At 58.9% G+C, this 19,073-nt stretch overlaps 1 protein-coding gene across 5 annotated transcripts in view; it reads right to left on the reverse strand.

Moving 5' to 3' along the window:
• Positions 1–538: 538 nt before the first annotated feature.
• TOM1 (target of myb1 membrane trafficking protein) overlaps positions 539–19,073 on the reverse strand; it is a 47,389-nt gene continuing 28,854 nt past the window's right edge. For 2 of the 5 annotated variants that reach the window (XM_031938895.1, XM_031938899.1), the window contains exons 7-16: positions 17,531–17,647; positions 14,379–14,512; positions 13,830–13,863; positions 12,887–13,001; positions 11,980–12,100; positions 4,507–4,582; positions 3,255–3,308; positions 1,673–1,732; positions 1,285–1,327; positions 539–828 (exon numbers count right to left, since the gene is read on the reverse strand). In XM_031938895.1, the coding sequence (XP_031794755.1) occupies positions 692–828; positions 1,285–1,327; positions 1,673–1,732; positions 3,255–3,308; positions 4,507–4,582; positions 11,980–12,100; positions 12,887–13,001; positions 13,830–13,863; positions 14,379–14,512; positions 17,531–17,647 (891 nt within the window). In that variant the 3' untranslated portion in view covers positions 539–691. The remainder of the gene's footprint in view (positions 829–1,284; positions 1,328–1,672; positions 1,733–3,254; positions 3,309–4,506; positions 4,583–11,979; positions 12,101–12,886; positions 13,002–13,829; positions 13,864–14,378; positions 14,513–17,530; positions 17,648–19,073) is intronic. The other 3 variants (XM_031938896.1, XM_031938898.1, XM_031938897.1) reach the window with 3 other exon arrangements.

The following is a 19,073-nucleotide window of genomic DNA, read 5'->3' on the forward strand; positions in this document are numbered from 1 at the left end:
CCCGGGGGCCGGGGGGAGCCCAGGCACCCCCTGAAAGTGCGCTTGCTTTGTGGGGATCCCCAGTGCTGGCGGAGCCTCGGCTCTCACCTGTCCTCTGGTACCTGAACTTTGTGCAGCGAGAAAGGGCCCACGTGGGCCCCTCATTCTGTGGTGAAAGGCCCGGCACCGGCCTGGGAAGGGATGGAGGGGGACCTTTGCAGCATTCTGGGGGGCTGGCGGAAAGGGGGGATGATTGTCCAAGGGCCAGATGTTGGAGAAGGGTCACAAACCCAAGGGGGAGCTTGGGGGACCGCGCCGGCCCTTGTGGGGGAGCTGGGGCGGGGATCCTCGGAGGATCGAGAACTCAGACTAAGGGCGGGGGCAGAGGCCACCCTGGAGAGAGGTACGTGGACGAGAGTTGCCCTGAGAGAAGAGGGACCGTAGCGGGTCATCAGAAGTGGTGACTAAGGGTGGAGACTAAGGGGAGCAGCAGCAGGGGCAGCCCGGAGGGGCGGGAGGGAGGAGGGGTGAAAGGCCCGGCACCGGCCTGGGAACGTCCTGGCCCGGCCCAAGCTGCCCCTGGGATAAAAGCTAAGGCACCGTCCCAAAGCAGCCTCAACGCTGAGGGGGAAGGGCAGGCCCCGGGGGCCCATCCCAGCCCCAGCCTAGCAGGTGAAAGGAAGGGGGCCTCCAGTGCCCTCGGACCCGGGGCTCACAAGGCAAAGAGGGAGTCACTCTCTTGGTCTTTCTTCTTCTGGGCGGCGGAGCCGGGCGACCCCTCCGGGGGGCTGGGGAGCGTGGGGAGCCTCTCGGCAGCCTTGGCCCGTTCTTCCAGGAACTTGTCAAATTCTGGGAGGGAGGAGAGAGGGAGTTAGGCGGCCGAGGGCAGGAGACGGAGAGTCCGGTGAGGGGCAGGGCCAGGGTGCTCGGGCCCCAGGGGGTGTTGGGGTCCCAGAGAGTGTAAAGGCCCCAGGGGATCACAGGCCCCAGAGGACATGTGGCTTCTTCCTCCAGCAGAGAGGTGGGGGACCCCAGGTCTGGAACAGGGCATTTGCCGTTAAGAGTGACCCATGTGGGCTTGCTTTTGCCTAACGATTCTTTGTTGCAAGGGAGGCTTCCCTTTGGGGTTGGGGGTGTTAGCAGCAATGGCCCCAAAGCAATCAGAAAATCTTTTTTTTTAAATAAAGGGAGAAGGGGGTAAATCATGCACATGGTAAACCAGAGTTTCCTTCAAAGAAATAGGAAGCTTATGTGGGCGGGCCGAGAAAGGAGAAAGGGGAGGAGAAGAGGGGGAAGGGAGACCACTACCTTCGCTGGTGACGCCTTTGGAATCCTCTCCTTCGTTTCCCTGGGGGAGAAGGAAAAGGATCATGGGATGGCAGCCTGTCAGCAAAGCCCCACCGGCTTCATTCGAGATCCGGGTGCGAAGGGCTGCATTTGCTCGGTTGTGAAGGAAGTGAGGGGCAGGGTGGGCCGGGGTCGCTGGGACCAGACCCTCCCACACGGACGTGGAGAGGAGCTGCTGGGGGCTTCTCCCCACTTCTGCTCCAACCTTCAGCTTTGCTCTAGCAGCCCTGGAAACCCCCTCAGGCTCCCAGTTCTGGGCTCTGTAAATGGAGAGGGGGAGGATCCCTAAGAGAAGATGAGGGTCTTTGCCCCCTCAGGGCATGAGTGACCACTGGGGGCTACTCACCACGTCGGTGGAAAGCCACTGCTCGATGTCCTCCATGAGGGAGGCCTGAGTGACCGGGATCTGGAAGGCGAGGACAGAGACAGACATGAGTGTGAGCTACAGAACCCGGAGGAGGCCCCTTGTCCACGGCATCGTGGGTGGCCCTGGGAGCCCCTTGCGGGGATCAGAACAGGGGAGAGGAGGGGAAACCTGGGCTGGGCCGGGCCCCACTGTGCACCGGCCCCCGGCCCCCGATAAAGGGAACCCCTTCTCCAGCTGTAGGTTGGCCCCTCATCCTCCTGGAGATGGCTCTGATCAGACTGTCTCCGGCCCAGATTGGGCCCCAGGATGACCCGAGGGGGCCCAGGCTGACCAGAAGAGTGAGGAGGTGTGGGAGAGCGAGTAATGCCCTGCTGCAGCCGGGCTGGCACTTCTCTGTGGGTTTTTCATCACCACGGGCCAGGCCATCCCACAGTGGGGACTGGACCTGTCTGTCCTGAGTGACAGGCTAAGGGTCCGGGGAGGGCTCATGAGGGGTCCTTCCTATCGTTCTTTCTTCCACATTGTCATGGGGCGGGGCCTGGCACTAAGTGCTTGGGGGCTTCCCACGGAGAGCTGGGCCTGGCAGCTCAAGCCCAGGGGGGCTGGGGCAAAACCCTCCTGATCCAGGACTGCTGCCCCTGGGGAGAGGGGCTGTTGGCCACGGGGTGCTGGCCCGGCTAGAGCCCCCTGCTGACCGTGGCTCATGCCCAGTGCCCATCCCCTTGCCTGCGGGCTCTCTGATGGGGGCTCCCCAGATTGACCCTCCGGCTTCCCCCATCTGCCTCTGGGGGCTCAGGGCTTCCAATGAAGCCTGGGAAGGGACAGAAGTGTTGCTGCCAAGGAAGACTGGGTGAGTCAGTGGTTACTGCAGGGGTCGTGGCTGACGGAGGGATGACCAAGGGACTGGCAGAGACCTCTCCATAGACCGTGGGTAGGAAATAATGGGGGGAGGGGACCAAGGAGGAGGGGGAAACAGAGGAAGAGGGAGCGAGGGAGATGGAAGAGAGAGACAGGGACAGACACAAAGAATATGGAACGGGACGGGGATGGTAAATGAGGGAAAGGGGAAGGGGAAGGAGGCAGAAGAATGGAAACAGATGCAGAGGGTGAAGGATGGAGATGGAGGATGGAGAGGGGGCAATGGGGGCAGAGAAAGAGAGACAGAGGCAGAGACAGAGACAAAGATGAGAGACAGAGAGAGAGAGAGAGACTGTTCTCAGCCAAGCCCCAATGCCCAGGCCCCCAGCACCGTCCCCTCAGGCTCCGCCACCCTAGCCTGGTTCCAAAGAGCTGCTGGGCAGAAGCACAAAGCGGCAGCAGGGAGGCCCCTGGGGACTGTGGCCCTTGCGGCCCTGCTGTCCTGGACAGCCCAGCCCCGTTCCCCGAGGAAGCACCGGACGCCCAGGGCCGTAGAGGCAGAAGCAGGAGGCAGAGCCGCACCCGCCTTCCCAGGCCAAGGAGCAAGCGGGACGGCCCGGGCAGCCCCAGATGGGGGAGGCTTTGCCCCCAGCTGCTCCCCTGTCCTGGGCTCCCCTGCCCCGAGGGCCTGGCCCGGCCTCACCATTCCCTGACTCGCCATCCAGGTGCTGAGGGCCTCCTCTCCACCGCCTTCCATCTGGTTGAGAGAATGTCAGCCCGGAAGGCTTCGGTAAATAGGGTGGAAAGCACAGCTCCGGGGTCCCCGGAAACCTCAGAGGGAGGACGCCTGATCCTGGACGTGTGCCCATTTTCAAGAAGAGGGGCTCTCCCCCCGCCCCTGCCCCAAGGCCTTCCCCAGCTCCAAGCTCCCGATCCAAGGCTCCAAACGGCTCCAAGACAACAGGCCTCAACGTGGGCCCGTGAGCCTCTGGGGCACAGGATGCGACGCTCTGGGGCTTGTGGGACCCAAGTACAGCCCAGGGGTCATTCTGTCCAGTCTCCTGCTCTAGGGACGGATCTCCTGACAATCCCCATTAGTGGTATGAGCAACCTCCCTGCTTGAATACCGTCAGTGACGGGACGCTCACCACCTTCTGAAGAGCTAATCCCCCGTCCTTGCAACAAAGGGAACACGAGCTTCGTGCAGAGGGGCCCGTTCCATTTCTTAATAGATACAATGACTGGGATCCTTCCTTTTATGGGAACCTGCCATGCCCACGGTGACCTTGCTCTCACCGCCCCCTGACCCCTTATGGTCTGTCCCACACATCCGGGTCCCTGACCCCGTTCAGCTCTGGGCGTTATCTGCTGTGTCTTGCCCGACCGGGTGACCTCGGGCTGGCCAATAACCTTCTCTGAGCCTCAGTTTACTCCTCTGTAAAGTGGAGCTGATACTTGTATGAACCACCCTGGGAGGGCTGCTGGGCATGGACACGGAGCCCTAGCAGGGGGCGGGCTGGCGGGCTGTGAGCAGTGAGCAGCTCGCTGGCCGAGGGGTTGGGGGTCCTGGGGCCCCATCCAGGCTGTGCTCCTGGTCAGACGCCCCCCCCCCCCTCCCCTGGCCAGGGTTGTCCTGTCAGATGGGGCCGTTGCCTCAAAGGTCCCACCCCGAGGACAGGCGGATCACCCGCGGCAGCCAAGGTCAATAAAGGAGGCTCCTGCCTCTTCTGGAGCTTTCTTGCAAACAGTCCCTGCCCCCAAACCCTTGAGCCTTCAGGCCCCAAATGCGCCACACACACACCCACACACACACCCTGTATACACACACACACACACACACCTCCCTATCTACCCAACCCCCCTACCCCCCACCCCCATACTGATGTACCCCCCATACACACCTTCCCACTCCCCATCCGGCCCCCCCTTATCCTTCAGACTATCCCCCGACTTACCGCTCCAGTGCTCTGCTGCCGGGCATCCAGGGCTCCTGCCAGTCCGTCCTTGGCCTGGGGGGCTTCATACTTAACTCTGAAAGAGAGGAACGGGCGGTCGGGATGGGGGTGACCCGCACATGGCAGGGGCTCAGCTCCGGGCCTGCGCCAATGGGCCCACGTGTGGGGTTCCTTTCCTTGAGCCTCATCTGCCTCCTTGGCAGAAGTCCTCAGCACCACTAAGGCCCGAGGCCGGGAATCAGGAAGCCGCCTGCCCCGGGCACAGGGGAGCCGAGACCCAGGCCGGCTTCCTCTTCTGTAAAGTGGGAAGAAAGCCAGTGCCGCCGGCTCCGGGCAGCTGTAGGGGGCGGGGGAGACACCCCCCTCAAGCACTCGTGAGCCTGAAGTGTGGCAGATGTGTGTCCTGTGCGAAAGCCCCTGGGGCTGGCGGGGATGGGGAGACAGATGGAGGGGGCCACCGGCTCCCCCAGAACAAGGCCCCGCCAGCCTGCTGGGGCCTCCCCGTTAAAAGGTGGGCTCCTCGAGGGCAGGCCTGAAAACTGGTTCTAGGTCTCCAGGGCCCAATGGCACATTAATAAGTGCTCATCGTTAAATAATTGGGGTGCAAGCTGCCCCAGAGTCTCACAGTCACCAAAGAAATCACCAGCAAGACATTAGTCCTGGGGAGCCCTGACGTCCAGACCCCAATCCTTCCTGTCAGGGACAAGCACCTTTAAACCATGGAGCTTCCTCTCCAGGGAGGGCACAAACTAGAACCTGATCCAGCCCACTCAGCCTGGAGGAAGCCATGGGGAAGGTGGCTGGCGGTGGCCCCAGAATGGATGCCCATCCACAGAGAGTCTGGAAGGGGAATCATACAGGCTGGGGGGGCAGAGGGGCTGCAATCTGTGCTGAGGGAGGCGTGGATGCTCTCAGAGCTCTGAGTAGAGAACAGGTCATTCAGAGGGGGTGGGCGGTTTGCCCAGGGTCTCACAGGTAAGCAAGGCGTGCCCCTCAGGGAGCCACTGGAGCTCTCTGGGAAGGGAGGATGAAGGATGGGTGAGCAGCAGGGCCTTGGGCCAAGCTTTGGCCTCCTGCACCCCGGCCCCCAACCCTGGCAGTTAGGTCTCATTCTGCACGTTTAGTTACCCCCATTGTGGCTGCCAGGGGGGCCACAGCACCCATGAGCTGGGCCCAGATCAGGAAGAGCTGAGTTCAAGCTCTTGGTAACTACTAGCCATGTGGCTCTAGGCAAGGCGACTCTATTTGCCTCAAGGCTCTGAGAGGCAGGGGCTACTATTATCCCCATTTTACAGATGAGGAAACTGAGGCTGTGGTAAGTGGTCACCTGGCTAGGGAAGTGGGGTTGGGGCAGGGTTCAGCTCAGTACCCGCTGCTGGGCCAGAACGGCTGCTTACGGGCCCTGGGAGATGGACTGGCCTCACTGGGAGTTCTCAAAGATTAGTTTTTCTCTAATCCCTACCGTGGTTCTTATCATGACCCGGTCCCAGCGTGCCAGCGACTCCCATTTCCTCCCTCCACACCCTCCTCAAGTGACTCAGTCCACTTTCTTGGCAGCGTTCGGGTGGGAAGCTGGATCCAAGCCTTTCCAGACCCAGACGGGTCCAGAGAAAGCAACTGAGGCTGAGAAAGGCGGGAGCCTGCGGGAGGCCAGAAGGCAATCCAACGGCCAGGAAGAGGAGGAAAGAGCGGGGTCCGGGGGGGGGGGGGGGGGGGGGGGGGGGGGGGGGGGGGGGCAGGGAGTAACCAGAGAGGGAGAGGAGGCGTCTCGGGGAGCCCTGGGGGCGGGGGAGCAGGACGCGGCTGAGGCTATGGCCTTGGTCCCTTCGCGCTTTGTGCCAGCAGCGGCCCAGTGCTCTGTGAGTGACCCCTGACTTCCAGGGCAAGTCAAACACCAGGCCTCAAGGAAGCCGCACAAGGAAGCGATCCCAGACTCCCAGCCAGCGTCGCTCAAGGCCACCAGGAAAGAGCTCGCCAGAGAAACACCGCGTCCTGGCAGCCGCCCTGGCACCCGGTGCGACTTCCCTCTGGGGTGTCAGGGGGGTCCCAGCCTCTCTGGGCCTCAGAGGAGGGGGCCCTGCCAGAGACGCCAAACCACCGAGGCTCAGCTCGGCTCAGAGCAAAGCGGGGCTGGGCAGGGCCTTCCGAGTTCTTTACTGCACCACCCTGCTTCCAATCCCAATCCAGAAATGGAGACCGCAGACAAGCCCGCAGATGTCCTCGCTAAAGGGGACCGAGGACCGGCCTTTCTTTCAGAAAGGCTAACATCAGGTCACCAAGAAGCAGACCTACTGTGAGCCCTGCACCCCTCACTCTTCACCAAGATGACACCTTCTGTGCATCCGTGCTCCATTCACCATGGGCTATTCACCAAGAGGGAATGATGATTCCCTCCCCACCATCCTCACACCTACCTCTGGTCACCTACGTGAGCTCTGTGCCCCTCTTTACCAATATGTACATCTACCGTGCATCCTGTGCTCTATTCACCAAAAAGAGGGAATGATCCCCTCCCTGCCTTCCTCATTCCTACTGTGCACCTTGCACCTCTGGTCTTCACCAAGATGTATACCTACAATGAGCCCTTGCACCCCTCACTCTTCACCAAGTTGTACACCTACTATGCACCCTACATCCCCGCTGTTCACCAAGAAGCACCCCAACTGCACACCCTTCGCCCCTTGTTGCTCCTGCCCCGTAATGAGCTCTATTTCCCCCGGTCGTTCTCCGGCAGGGGAGGACGCCCATCGTACATACATCACTTCTCGAGGGCGAGGGAGGCCACGGGGCGGGATCCTCAGAGCACGGACAGGCTGCCCTTCTTGCCAATCCTCCTTGGCAGCCCAAGGGGGCGGGGAGGGGGAGAGAAGAGCATCAGATCTTCCCAGTGTGGTTGAAAGCCAAGGGCCTGGGCCATCTACGGTCAAACTTGTCAAAAAAATTCTTGTCGGTGAAGGGGCCGCCGTAGACGATGGCGTGCAGGATGATGAAGAGCGCGGCCACTAGGCCGCTGATGAGGAGGAAGGGCAGGAAGGGCTTCAGGAGCCTCCAGCACTGCTGGGCCGACATGTCAGGGAGAGGCGGCCGGAGGAGCCTCTGCCGCAGCCTCGGGCCGAGTGCAGGGAATAAATAGAAGATGCTCCCTCGGCAGAAAAATCTGCCGGGCCCTACCGGACACACGGGGCACGGGCTTTCTCTCCCAAGCGGCCAGCATGCGGGGGATGGGCCGAGGGGTCAGGTTTCGCCGGGCATCCCTCCGCAGGAGCGGATCGGGCTCTGGGAAGCCGGCCCTACTCCCCCCCTCTGCCCCGGGCCAGCTGCCCCGGCCCAGGCCCTGCAGAGGAGCAGCACTTCCTGCTGCTGCTGCGACCTGGGCAGAGGCACTGGCGGAGGCAGCGGTGAGCCCAGGAGGTGGCTCAGCAATCAGCCGGCCCTACTGTCAACAAGATGAAGGAGTGAAGGGTGGAGCAGGGGGAGGGACCGGGCAGGGAAGGAGAAATCACAGAAAATATCTGGGCCAGGGGTCAGAAATTCGCTGCTCAAGAAAAAGAAAAAAAAAGGGACAAGGTAAGGTGCACCCTGGGAGGGAGAAGCCCTGAGCTGGCAGAGAGTGAGCAGAAAGGGCCCAGCAGGGGGATCCCTGCCAAGGGACTGCCAGCCTTCGGCAGAACTGCCGCACAAGAGGCAACGCGGGGTCCCCCAGCAGCTCCCCGCACGGCAGGGCTTCCCTTCTCTCCGCACTGAAGTGGACTCTTCTTGAGTCCCACCAAGTCTCACTCTGCTATTAACAGATGAGGAAACGGACTCCCAGAGTGATGAAGTCACCTGTCCAGGGTTCCACAGCCAGCATGCGTCAGGCAGGACGTGGACAGCTCTTGCCCATCTCTCCAGCCCTTCTCCCCCAATGCCTTTCTATTCCAGGCCCTGGATCTCTCTGAATGTACCCTAAATCACATCAGTTTTCTGGGGACTGGCCCCAGATCTGAGCCAGTCCAGACCATGGTAAAGAGCAGAGATCCCTCAAATCTGGTCTCAGACGCTTAACCCTTCCTGGCTGTGTGACCCTGGGCAAGTCACTTAACCCCAACTGCCTAAACAAAAAAATAAAGAGAGATCCCATAGGCCTGGGAACAGGCAATTGAACCGAAGGCCCTACCCCCAAGGAATGGCCTTGATTCTGAAATAGGTCAAGAGACTTCTTCCATGATGCCTTCCAGGTCAGTGACTCATGCCCAGGCTCCATGAAAGCAGGGATACCCTCGGGCTGCCCAGCTCTGCTCCCAGGCTGAGGGAGAGATGGTAAGGCGTGGGGAAGGCAGGCTGCCCACACGTGTGCTCAGGGACCCAGGAGTTCTAGTCTCTGTTGGCTTGGCCAGAGCCCTGGGCTAAGGAGGCTGCCTCCGTGGACCCCTGGCTGCTTCTCACTAAATTCCCTACTCTGTGCTCGCTCCCACAGACGGCAGGCCCAGATTCCCCGTGAGTGCCAAGGAGCCGTGCAGATACGCATAGAGGCCCGAGGACAAGGCCATCCCTGCTCCGGCCTCGAGAGCTCCAAAGCCTTTCCTGAAGAATACCCAGAAACACTGACGAGTTTTCCCACTGGCCCAGCAGGCGGAGCTGGGAGGCAGGAGTTGTCTGCGCTTTGTTCCTGAAGAACACCAAAGACGTCACAAAAGGGATGAATGAATGGGACCGAAGTGCGGCAGGGCTGTGCCAGGTCACCTGCCTTACCTTCTCCGCCACAGCCATCTGGGGCCAGTGGCCAGGACGAAGATCAGAACGGCTGCAGATGGCCCTGGACGCAGCGAGAGACCTTGGCCTTTTTAAGCTAAAGTCTAAAATAGATCTCAGTTTGAGTCAATGCCCAATCAGCCATTAAGGTTAGGTAAAAAATGAGGCCAAAAATGGCCTCTTCTACCTACTCAGAAAAAGAAAAATCAATGTGGGAGGGAAAGACTGTCAGGATTTCTGGCCAGAAGAGAAACAATTGCTATTTACATTCACTTTGAGCCAAGTTCTGATATTCCCTTGTTCTAAGGCCCTCCCAGCCCTGACACTCCCTGTTCTAAGCCCCCTCCCAGCCCTGACATCCCCTGTTTTAAGCTCCCTCCCAGCCCTGACACCCCCTGTTCTAAGCCCCCTCCCAGCTCTGACATCCCTTGTTCTAAGCTTCCTTCCAGCCCTGACATCCCCTGTTTTAAGCTCCCTCCTAGCCCTGACCTTCCCTGTTTTAAGGATCCTCCTAACTCAGACATTCTGTTTTCAGTTCTTTCTTCCAGATCCGATATCCTGTAACTCCAGAAGGCATTGTATTAAGTACTAGAGAAACAAAGAGTACAAAGCTGGGGTACCTGCCTTCAGGAGGGTTCAAATCTACCAAAGGAAAAAGATACACATACATTAATAGCCCCACAAGGCTGCAGAATGATCAAGGCAGTCAATGCACTTTAAGGAAGGGTCAGAGGAAGTGGCCTCCCCGCCCTCCCCACTATGGGTACCAACTACAAGAGGAGCAAAGATCAAGCTAAAACTCCATGGAGGAAATGGACAGAGATGGAGAAGGGGCCTAACCCCAGAGACTCAGCTTGGAGAAAGGCATTAGAATTCAATGAATCCAATCCAGAAGGCCCAGAGAGAAGCTGACTAACTTTCCTGCAGACACACAGATTGTAAGGGAATCAGAAATCTGAACCCCAGTCTCCTGACTCCAGATCTCCTTCCATCACACTGAGTTATAGGAGGCTGAAGACTAGGGATGTTTCACCCAACTAAGAAAAGACGTGGAAGGTGACTGGGAGCTAGAATTCGACGGTGATCCTCCAGTATCCGGGGAAGTCACTCTGTGACTCCAGAAGGAAAGACCAAAACCAAGACATGAAAAGTCAGAAGATGGAGGAGGGTGGGAGGTGAAGGAAGGAGAAAGAGTTGTTTCATAGCAGGAAAACGTTCCCCACAGAGAGTGGGATGAGCTCAAAGAACCAAAGATGGAGATCTGGAAAGGGCCTCATGGAGAGCGGGAAAGGGCCGCAGCCATCATTTAACCCTGAGCAGACCTGATGGGACTTGTTTAGCAATGAGGGCCCAGGGGTGGAGGACCCCGAGTCTGGAGCTGGAGGACACTCAGAACTCACCTTGTCTGAACCATGCTCCCCACCCCCGAAGCCTAAGGGACTGCCTGAGGTCACTAGATGAAGAGCTGGCTTGAATGTGGCTTCCATGGGAAGTCCTTGTTTCCAAGGCTGTAGATGAAGCTGCTGGGGATGCTCAGGAGGGCCTGCTACTGGACCACGTCAGGGAGGGAGAGGCTGCGGTCAGTGGCCCGGGTCTGCAGGCAGCACCATGCATTTGCTTATAACCACAGGCGGCTGCCATTTTGGGAGTCAAGCAGATTGGCCCAAGTGGAGGGGCTCAATGGGCCACCCTTGGGAAAGGTCTTTCCTGCCGACTCCCAAAGACCACGGCCCGCATCTCCCCGGGAATTTGATGCCCTGGGCTGGTTGCCGGGGGCCTGGCACATACCATCTGAGCCCGTGGCCTGCCTCTTGGGATAGATCTCCTTCTGGCCCAGAGAGCTTCCTCTCCACTTGAAGGGTCCCACAGGCCATTCACAGCTAGGCCCTGATCCCTCACTGTACCCATGACAAGCCCATCGAGGGCAGCCCCTCTCTGACCAGGGCAGCTGGAGCCAACTTCTGAGCAGAGGAGGGAGGGTGAGGCTAATGCACATTTCTGTTGATGAGACCCCCCCAAACATGATGCCCCAGGGAAGGATCTGAGGGCACGGAACCCAGGCAGAGAGGGCAGGCTCACCCTGGCAGAACAACAGCCCAGATGCTCTTGCGGGGTACTCTAGGTGGAGGCTGGGCCTAAGAGGGGTCCTGGGCTCGGCTCTGCTCTAGTCTCCCTCCCTCCCTCTGAGGGCCAGGGATGAGGACCCTCTCAGGGTTGTGCAGAAGAGTCTCAAGGTGACAGCCTCCTGCCTCCCTGTTTGGTCAGAATTCTCCCTGAGCCACGGGGCTGACTCTGAATGGCGCAACCCTTTGTATTCAGGTAATATATCATGGGTCCTAGCCCTGGAACTGGGGGGTCTGACCCCCTGATCCTACTGAGAAGGAAAGCGGGCTCCAAAGAGGCTGGAGAGGCTCTTAGATGAGGAGCTCCCAGGTCAGCTTGTCCGGCCCCCCCACTTTGGAGGCAGTGGAGGCCCAGGGATAAGATCTGGCAGCCGCTGTGCCTGTGCTGAGGCTCCACCCTCCAAGGCTGCCCTTCCTCATTCCCAGGAGAGCAACAGCTCCGAGGCGTCCCTCTGGGCCCATGGAGACATGGAGTCCCCTTTAGGGAGTGGCAGTGCCCAGGCCCCGGGGCCTCCTGCCAAAGGCCAGACTGGGAGAAGGACTGGACTGTGGGGGCTGAGCACGGGCCCCACAGCCCACGGGGCACCCCCAGCCGCTCCCTCCCGATGCCCCCACTCACTCCTTCCGCTGGTCTGCCAGCGAGCTCCCCCGGGTCAGGGCAAACATGTCAAACTCGTCTTCCAGCTTCCCCGAGGTGTCCAGGGACTGCAGTGCGGCGCTGACGCTGCCGGCGCCCAGGTCTGTGGGAGAAAGGCCACGCGGTCAGAGGGTTCGCATCAGGTGCCTGGGGCCAGGGCCTCCGGGGAGGGACACACGAGGTATGTAAAGACTGCAGGAAGTTCTGGGAGGGGGCGCTGGGATCTCGGGTCCTTGTGTGACCGAGGAAATGGGCCAGGGCTGCTTGTGGGCCGGGACCCAAACACGGCAGTAGGGCCCTGGCAGCCGGGGCCGGGCCCGGCACATGGGAAAGCCTGGCTGCAACTTGGAGGAAGAGGAGATTCCCATGAGGCTGGGGAGGGCTGACGAGGGAGGGCGCTGCAGTAGCCAGGGCACAGGTGGGGAGATGGGAGCGGATGGGGATGGCTGAGGGGGTCTCTCCTTTTTGAGCTAGAAGAGGTGGGAGGGGAAGGGACTACTCTTCTTTCTCCAGTCAGTCCCATGCCCAGGACCCTCCCCTGAGGCCGCCCCAACCCAGCATAAGAACCAGGGCACTGCAGGGCACTTGCAGCTCTCAGGACTCTAACCCCTTGGGGCTCCTTCCCAGGCTCAGCAGGGCCCCTTGCATCCCCGGGCAAAGCGTCACACAGTGGGAAGCAGAGCCTGTGGGCACCAGGTGAGAGGCAGTACTTAATGTCCCTGTTCCTCAGGAGGGCCTGGGCCGCAGAGACTGGGAAAGCAGGGAGATGCGGCCGGCCCGGGGGCTCCGAGCCTGCTTGGGGTTGGCCGTCCGTCCCACAGGAAGGGGGCCAAACCACCCCGGGATCCCAAACCGCTGCTCTGCCCCCGAACGCAGCCTGCTCACTTACTCATGCTGGCCAGCTGGGAGGAGAGGGCGCCGGGGGCTCCAGGCGGGTGCCCCGCGGGGGCAGAACCGGCGCCCAGGTCAATCAGGTTGGCCGCTGGCTCCGCCTCGCTTGGAACCTTCACAAAGGAAGCCCAGATATTCTCATCCCCTGCAGGACACTGGGAGAGCGGGCACGACAACCCCCCCAACCCCCCCGGGCCAGGTGGGGAGGAGCAACGGCTCCTCGGGGCCTGCTCATGTCACAGCCCGCAGACGGACCCGGTCTGGCCCAAAGCTCTTCCCTGGACGCTATCGTTACCTCATGTGTAATGATGCGTTATTATCTCTCCCCCGGAACGAGAGACCCTTGGGGTGTGTGTGTGTGTGTGTGTGTGTGTGTGTGTGTGTGCTTTTTCTCTGTGACCCCAGCACGTGGCCCAGCGCACAGTAGGTGCTTATTCAGTATTTGTCGATTGGCTTATTAGTTATGGCGGCACCAATCAATCCGTCATTATTACCACTTGTTGTGGGGATTACGCCAGCCAGAAATGAGGCAGTTCCTGGTCTCAAGGAGTTTACAACCGAGCAGGAAATAGCCCGTCCAGATGGCAGGACGTGCATATAGAATAAAAACAAGGTAATTTCGCTTGGGGGACGGTGGGAGGAGAGTCACTAACTTTTGGGCGGGGGAGGGGGGGAGAAGAAGGTGTTAGAAAAATACCACACGGAGGAGGTGGCCCCTAAACGGAATTCTGAAAGGGACAAAGACTTTCAAGGGGTCTGAGAGGATAGGAGGGTGCAGACCGAGGCAAGGGGGAGTGCAAAGGCATGGAGGTGGGAAATGGAGGGAGAGTCACGTGGGCATAAAGGTCAGAAAGTCTGCCCGGACCAAAGGGTGGGAAGTCATCCGAGGCTGGGTCAATGGGGTTCCCATGGACTGACCAGGTCTCCCCCCGGTCTCTTACCTTGTTGTGCTGGCCCGTTCGGAACCGCTCAAACCTGTGAGGAAGAAGAGAGGGCTCAGGGCTGGAGCTCCCAGAATCCCAGAACCAGGAGGTCTCAGGACTGGGTTGGGACAGCCTGCATCTCAGCAGGAACTCCCCCGCTCCCACAAGGCAAGCGGCCATTCCACCTTCCCTGGGAGACCTCGGGGGGGAGGGAACCCGCTGCCTCTCGGCCCAGGCCATTTTGGGACAGTTAGGAAAGTATCCCTCACAGAGAACCAGAAGCTGCCCCTGGGGACAAAAGCCCCCCAAGCCTTCCCTGGTCCCACACGGCTCGCAGTCCCCCCGCCATCCTGTCCATTAGGACTGATGCATTAAGGACATGGTCTGGGGGATAGAGGTTCGGGTCTCATCCTACTCTGGATTTCTCCAGGGAGACGTTCTCAACTGCCCCAGGGCAGGGAGGCTCCCAGGAGTCCTGCCTTCCTTCACTCCGAGCCCCCACATCGCTCCTAGCCCGGCCCCTTCCAGGGAGGGAGAGAGAGACCCCGGCGGAGGGGTCAGGGCTACCGTTCGTGGCGCAGGAACACATTGTTGAGGTTGTCGTTGACGAGCAGGAGCTCCTCGGTCAGCTGCTCGTTGAGGACCCGGGGGATCAGCTCGAGGACTCGCTGCTGCATCGCTCGGCATGTCCGGTTCAGCTCCTGACCACATGGGGACAAACAAGCAGATGGTGGGAACCCCACTGAGGGAAGGGAGGAAATCCCTCCAGGAACTCGGAGCCACTGGCCTGGGGAGGTCAGGAGGGGGACAGAGCCGGGCCCTGTCGAGACGGGCTTGGGGCCATCTGGGCTCAGGTTGGTGCCTCCGCAGTCGGGGGCAGGGTGTGGAAGGGATGTGGTAGACAGAGGGGGATCCTGGAGTCAGGAAGAAACTGCCTCGGGCCTTCACTGCAAGCCTGGGCTTGCCCTTTCTGATTCTCAGTTTCCTTTTCTGTAAAATGGGGAGAAAGGGGGCTGGACTCGATGGCCTCTGAGGTCCCCTGCTGTTCTGGAGCCCTTCCTGTCTCCTTCACAGCTGAGGCCTTTCCCTTTGTGTGTTCCCATAGGACTGTTAAGCTCCCTTTTGCCCTTCTGTGTATCCCCAGTGCTCAGCACACAGTGGGCCTGGCACACAGTAGGCCTAAGTCAATGTCACTGAGTTATATATGAGCCCATCGTCCCTGGGGTCTTTCCAGCTTTAATTCCCCTGGCTCTGGTTGCCACAGCTTCACAGAGTTGGGGTTGCAAGGCCAGCTCCCTGGGGCGGTAGTCCATAAAAGCCAACTACCCACCAGCCACCAGGTCAACAGCAAAGATTCCCAGTGGGGGGGCTGGGGCAGGGGGTGGGCCTGCACACTTTTGCAGGCCAAAGCCCAGCTCAGCAGCAGAGTGGGGGGCAGGGGAGAGTGGGCACTTGTGCATTTTGGCAGCAGAGCAGGCCCACACCCCATGGGTCAGGTCCCCTCTCTGGGCACCCCTGCCCTAGAGGATCTTTCCTATGAGTTAGCATATGTGTCCCTGTCTCCTGGGAAATCACCCATCAGCATCTGCTCCTAAATCAGGCTCTTCCCATCTTCAGTCAAGTCCCCAAGTTACCCATCAGCCCTCAGGGCCGGATGCTGGTCAGGTATCCTTGTTCTCTGGCCAACTAGCTCCTTCTTCCCTCTAGACTTTAGTTCCACAGCGTCAGAAAGACTGAAAATGGCCCCCGTAGCCCTTCCTGGCAAAGACACTGGTGCCCTTGGGTCTCTGAGGCGGCCACGAGTCCACCTCAGCCTTTGGGGGCTCCTGCTTTCTTGTATGCCGGCACGGCTGGGGGGCCTCCCACTTCATCCCTGGTTCCAGGCCTCGGTCCCTCCAGTGACCAAACACTTCCTTCTTGGTCTCTTCTGAGGCCGCCTGCCTCACGCCCCTCCCAGCAGCTTGGGCAAGAAGGTCCTTCTCCCCCTCACCCGCAGGCTCAATGTGGCAGGTTGGGTGGGATGGGGAAAGGAGCCGAGTTTGGGGTCAGGCCAGACTTCAAGTCCCCGGTCCACCTGGGAGGCCTTGGCCAAGTCACTGTGCACAGGGCCTTGGTTTCTCCATCTGTAACCAGAGGGGCCTTCAGATCCAGGCCACCACCGAGCGTTGCTGTTTATCTTCCTCATGACAGGCCTTGTATGCTCCCAGCGTGCCGGCTCCAGGCCTGGGAGGGGTCTCCGGGGACAACTCCTTCATTTCACAGAGGAGGAAACCGAACCCCGGGGAGGAGAAGGGACTTAGATCACAGAGACAGGCCGCGGAGTGTGGGCTTTCTTCTCTCTGGCCCTGGCTGAAGTCCCAGACTTCCACCAGCATCACTCCGTTGGAAGGGTCCCGGTGACTTGGCCAGTCTCATACAGTGAGTGCCCAGATAAATCAGTACACAAACGTTTACCAGTCCCCACTATGTGCCGGGTACTGTGCACAGAAAGATGTGCCCTGGAGGAGCTTACCTTCTCTAGGGAGAAACAACGGTCACTGCTACACATAGAATACACCAAAATAAACACCCCGGTTGGGCCGGGAGGAGGTGCGCCCACCCAGGGTAAGGAGAAAAGGCCTCATCCAAGGAAGCGCTTCTGAAGGAAGCTAGGGGGGCTGAGGGGAGCAGCTGATGAGGCTGATGGGATGGGACGTTGTGCATATTAAGAATTCAGATCTCCCACCTTCTCAGGCTGATGCTCCTGTCTCAAAACATGTCTATGAAGCCCCTAATTAACTGAGTCGAGCACCTCACAAGACTCCTTTTCAGAGAATATCGGCCCAGCTCAATATAATCCGAGAAGGAAAACCCTAAGATGGGAAGCCCAAGATCCAAGAGCTAGTAAGCGATAGGGCTTGAACCAGACGTTCTGGCTCTAAATCTTCCATTAAAAGCCTTTAAAGACTCCGTCCCCGTCCCGACACTTTCCCTCCCAGTTTTTGGCCTTAGGAGGGCGTCCTGTGCTACGTGGCCTCTCATTAGCCTCTGCTCGGTTTTCTTTCAGTCCAGAAGCAAACCCCCCGCCACAGCTCCTGCCTCTATTCTCCCCCTCCAACATTCCTCTTCAAGCTCTGGCCTTTTTTTTAGCTCATGAGGAAGTCGAGTTTCAATTTCCTCATCTCTAAAATGGGGATAAAAATCCTGGTTACAATGATCTGCTTCTCAGGAGCCCCTTTTCTCTCTTCTGCAGAGGTGGGGGGGCTATGGGCGGAAGTACTGCATAGGCTAAGACTCAGCTGGCATGTTAGTCAGTTTTACTTTCTCCCCCTCATCTAGAAATTATTCTGTTACAAGGAATAGCTCACCAGGTAACAGAAAAAGAAGAGATCTATTTGGAAAGGTGATTGTAAATTTTTTTTTTAAATATAAAAACCAAACCAACAGTGGATGATGTTAGGACACATTCCCCCAGTGTTTCTACTTCCTCGTCTGCCCCGCATGGTGGTGATGTCCGTCACCAGGAAGTAAACAAGCAGGGATATCAAGAGCCCTCGCCCAGGTCCAGGGCACTGATCCTTGCACCCTCTTCTCGAAGCTGAATGCCAACCTGGCTGCCGCAACTGAGTATGAGTCAGCTGATAATCTTTCCGGCTCCCTCCCATAACCTCTAGGGCACTTTCATGAGCCGGGAAGAAGCACCTAGAAAAGGAGAGGTGAAGGGGAGCGGGGACTCTTACCTGAAGCAGCTCCAGGTCCGAGGGTTCGGCCTGCCCGGGGACCAGCTCGGTTAGCATCTCTGACATCACCTTCACATTCCCATTCACCACCTCCAGCTCGCTGCGGAGTTTCCCAATCTGAAACATACATTTATTTATTTATTTTAAGATAATGCCCTTTTATTTTCCAAATGCATGCAAAGATCGTTTTCGATGACGTTCACCCTTGCAAAACCTTGGGTTTGAAATTTTTCTCCCTCCTCACTCTCCACTAGCCTGGATTGAGGGGAACCTTACTCCCCGTTCTCCTACACAGCAAGTAATCCAATATGTGTTAAACTATATGCGATTCTTCTATACATATGACATTTATGTTTGGTCTGGCCAGGGTTGGTGAGCAGGGTGATAAAGCCCCAAGGCCGTACATAGCCAGCCCCAAGCTTAGCTAGGTCCTTTCCGCAAGAGCTCAAAGGCCCATCCCAGCAAGCCATTCTCCAGTGGGGATATGCTCTCCTCCCATCACCCTCCCACCCCCAAGCTCTATCTCTAGCCCCTCAGACCTGGTGGCCCTTTCCAAACATACCATTTCCAAGCCAACGGCACAGCTGGGAAAGGAGGAAAGCAAGGTCAGAACGGCTGTAGCCAAAGTGTGCTGATGGCAGAATTACAGCATCTTCCCCGGGGCCTAAGATAGCTGGTAACAAGGCTACTGAGACCCTTGGGCTCCTCCCTTCTGAGGCAGGGGGTAGGGTGGGGGGAGGGAATGGGCAGGGCCAGGTCTCTGCTCTTAGGCACAGAAGGGCTGCCACCTGCCTAGTCTATCAAAAGTTGGGAATCCTGGGGGTGGTCGTGTAGGAGCAGAGTGTACGTGTGTGTGGGAGGCAGGGAAGTAGAGGGAAGAGTAGTGCAAACACACATGTTCTGGGCTTCTCTGGAAAATCCCCCGTGCTTGCCACCCCAAGGAAGGATCGCCATTAGGGGATGCGGGAAGAGTCTGAGCCCCCTCATACAGCATCGGGACGGCTCCAGAGCCTCCTTGGAGGAAGGGAGCTCCGGCCAGTTTTGGGACTTCTCCAGGTTCTCCTTCATGCCCCTAGCCGAGTACCTTCTCCCCTTACCTCCTGCCAGTATGCTGGCTTCCCCTTTTAGACTGTAAGTTCCTCGAGGGCAGGGACTTTGTTTTCATTTGTATTTGTGCCACCAGCACTTAGCACAGTGCCGGGTACTTAGTAAGGGCTTAAATTTGTTTATTGCTAACCGATACTTAAAAGTGGCCAGGCCTGGTGCTTCTTGGACAGGCCATTGACTTGTTGGGACTAGGCCGGACCCTCTCTCTCCCAGGCCAGACTGGTGTCTCCTTGGCACTTGAGAGTCTCAGAGATAGCCCGGGGCATAGAAGGGTGCCCATGGCCTGCCCTGGGTCACACAGGCAGCACAGGCAGACTCCAGTTTAGATACTCTTTATCTGTCGGACCATATTGCCTCTCAGGTGACCCCAATTTTCCAAAGCACCATTCCCGATTCTCACCAAGCAAGGGCACGGCACGGCTTCCAATCCTCCTTT

This window comes from Sarcophilus harrisii, chromosome 5, assembly GCF_902635505.1.
Source record: "Sarcophilus harrisii chromosome 5, mSarHar1.11, whole genome shotgun sequence".
NCBI classification, from domain to species: Eukaryota; Metazoa; Chordata; class Mammalia; order Dasyuromorphia; family Dasyuridae; genus Sarcophilus; species Sarcophilus harrisii.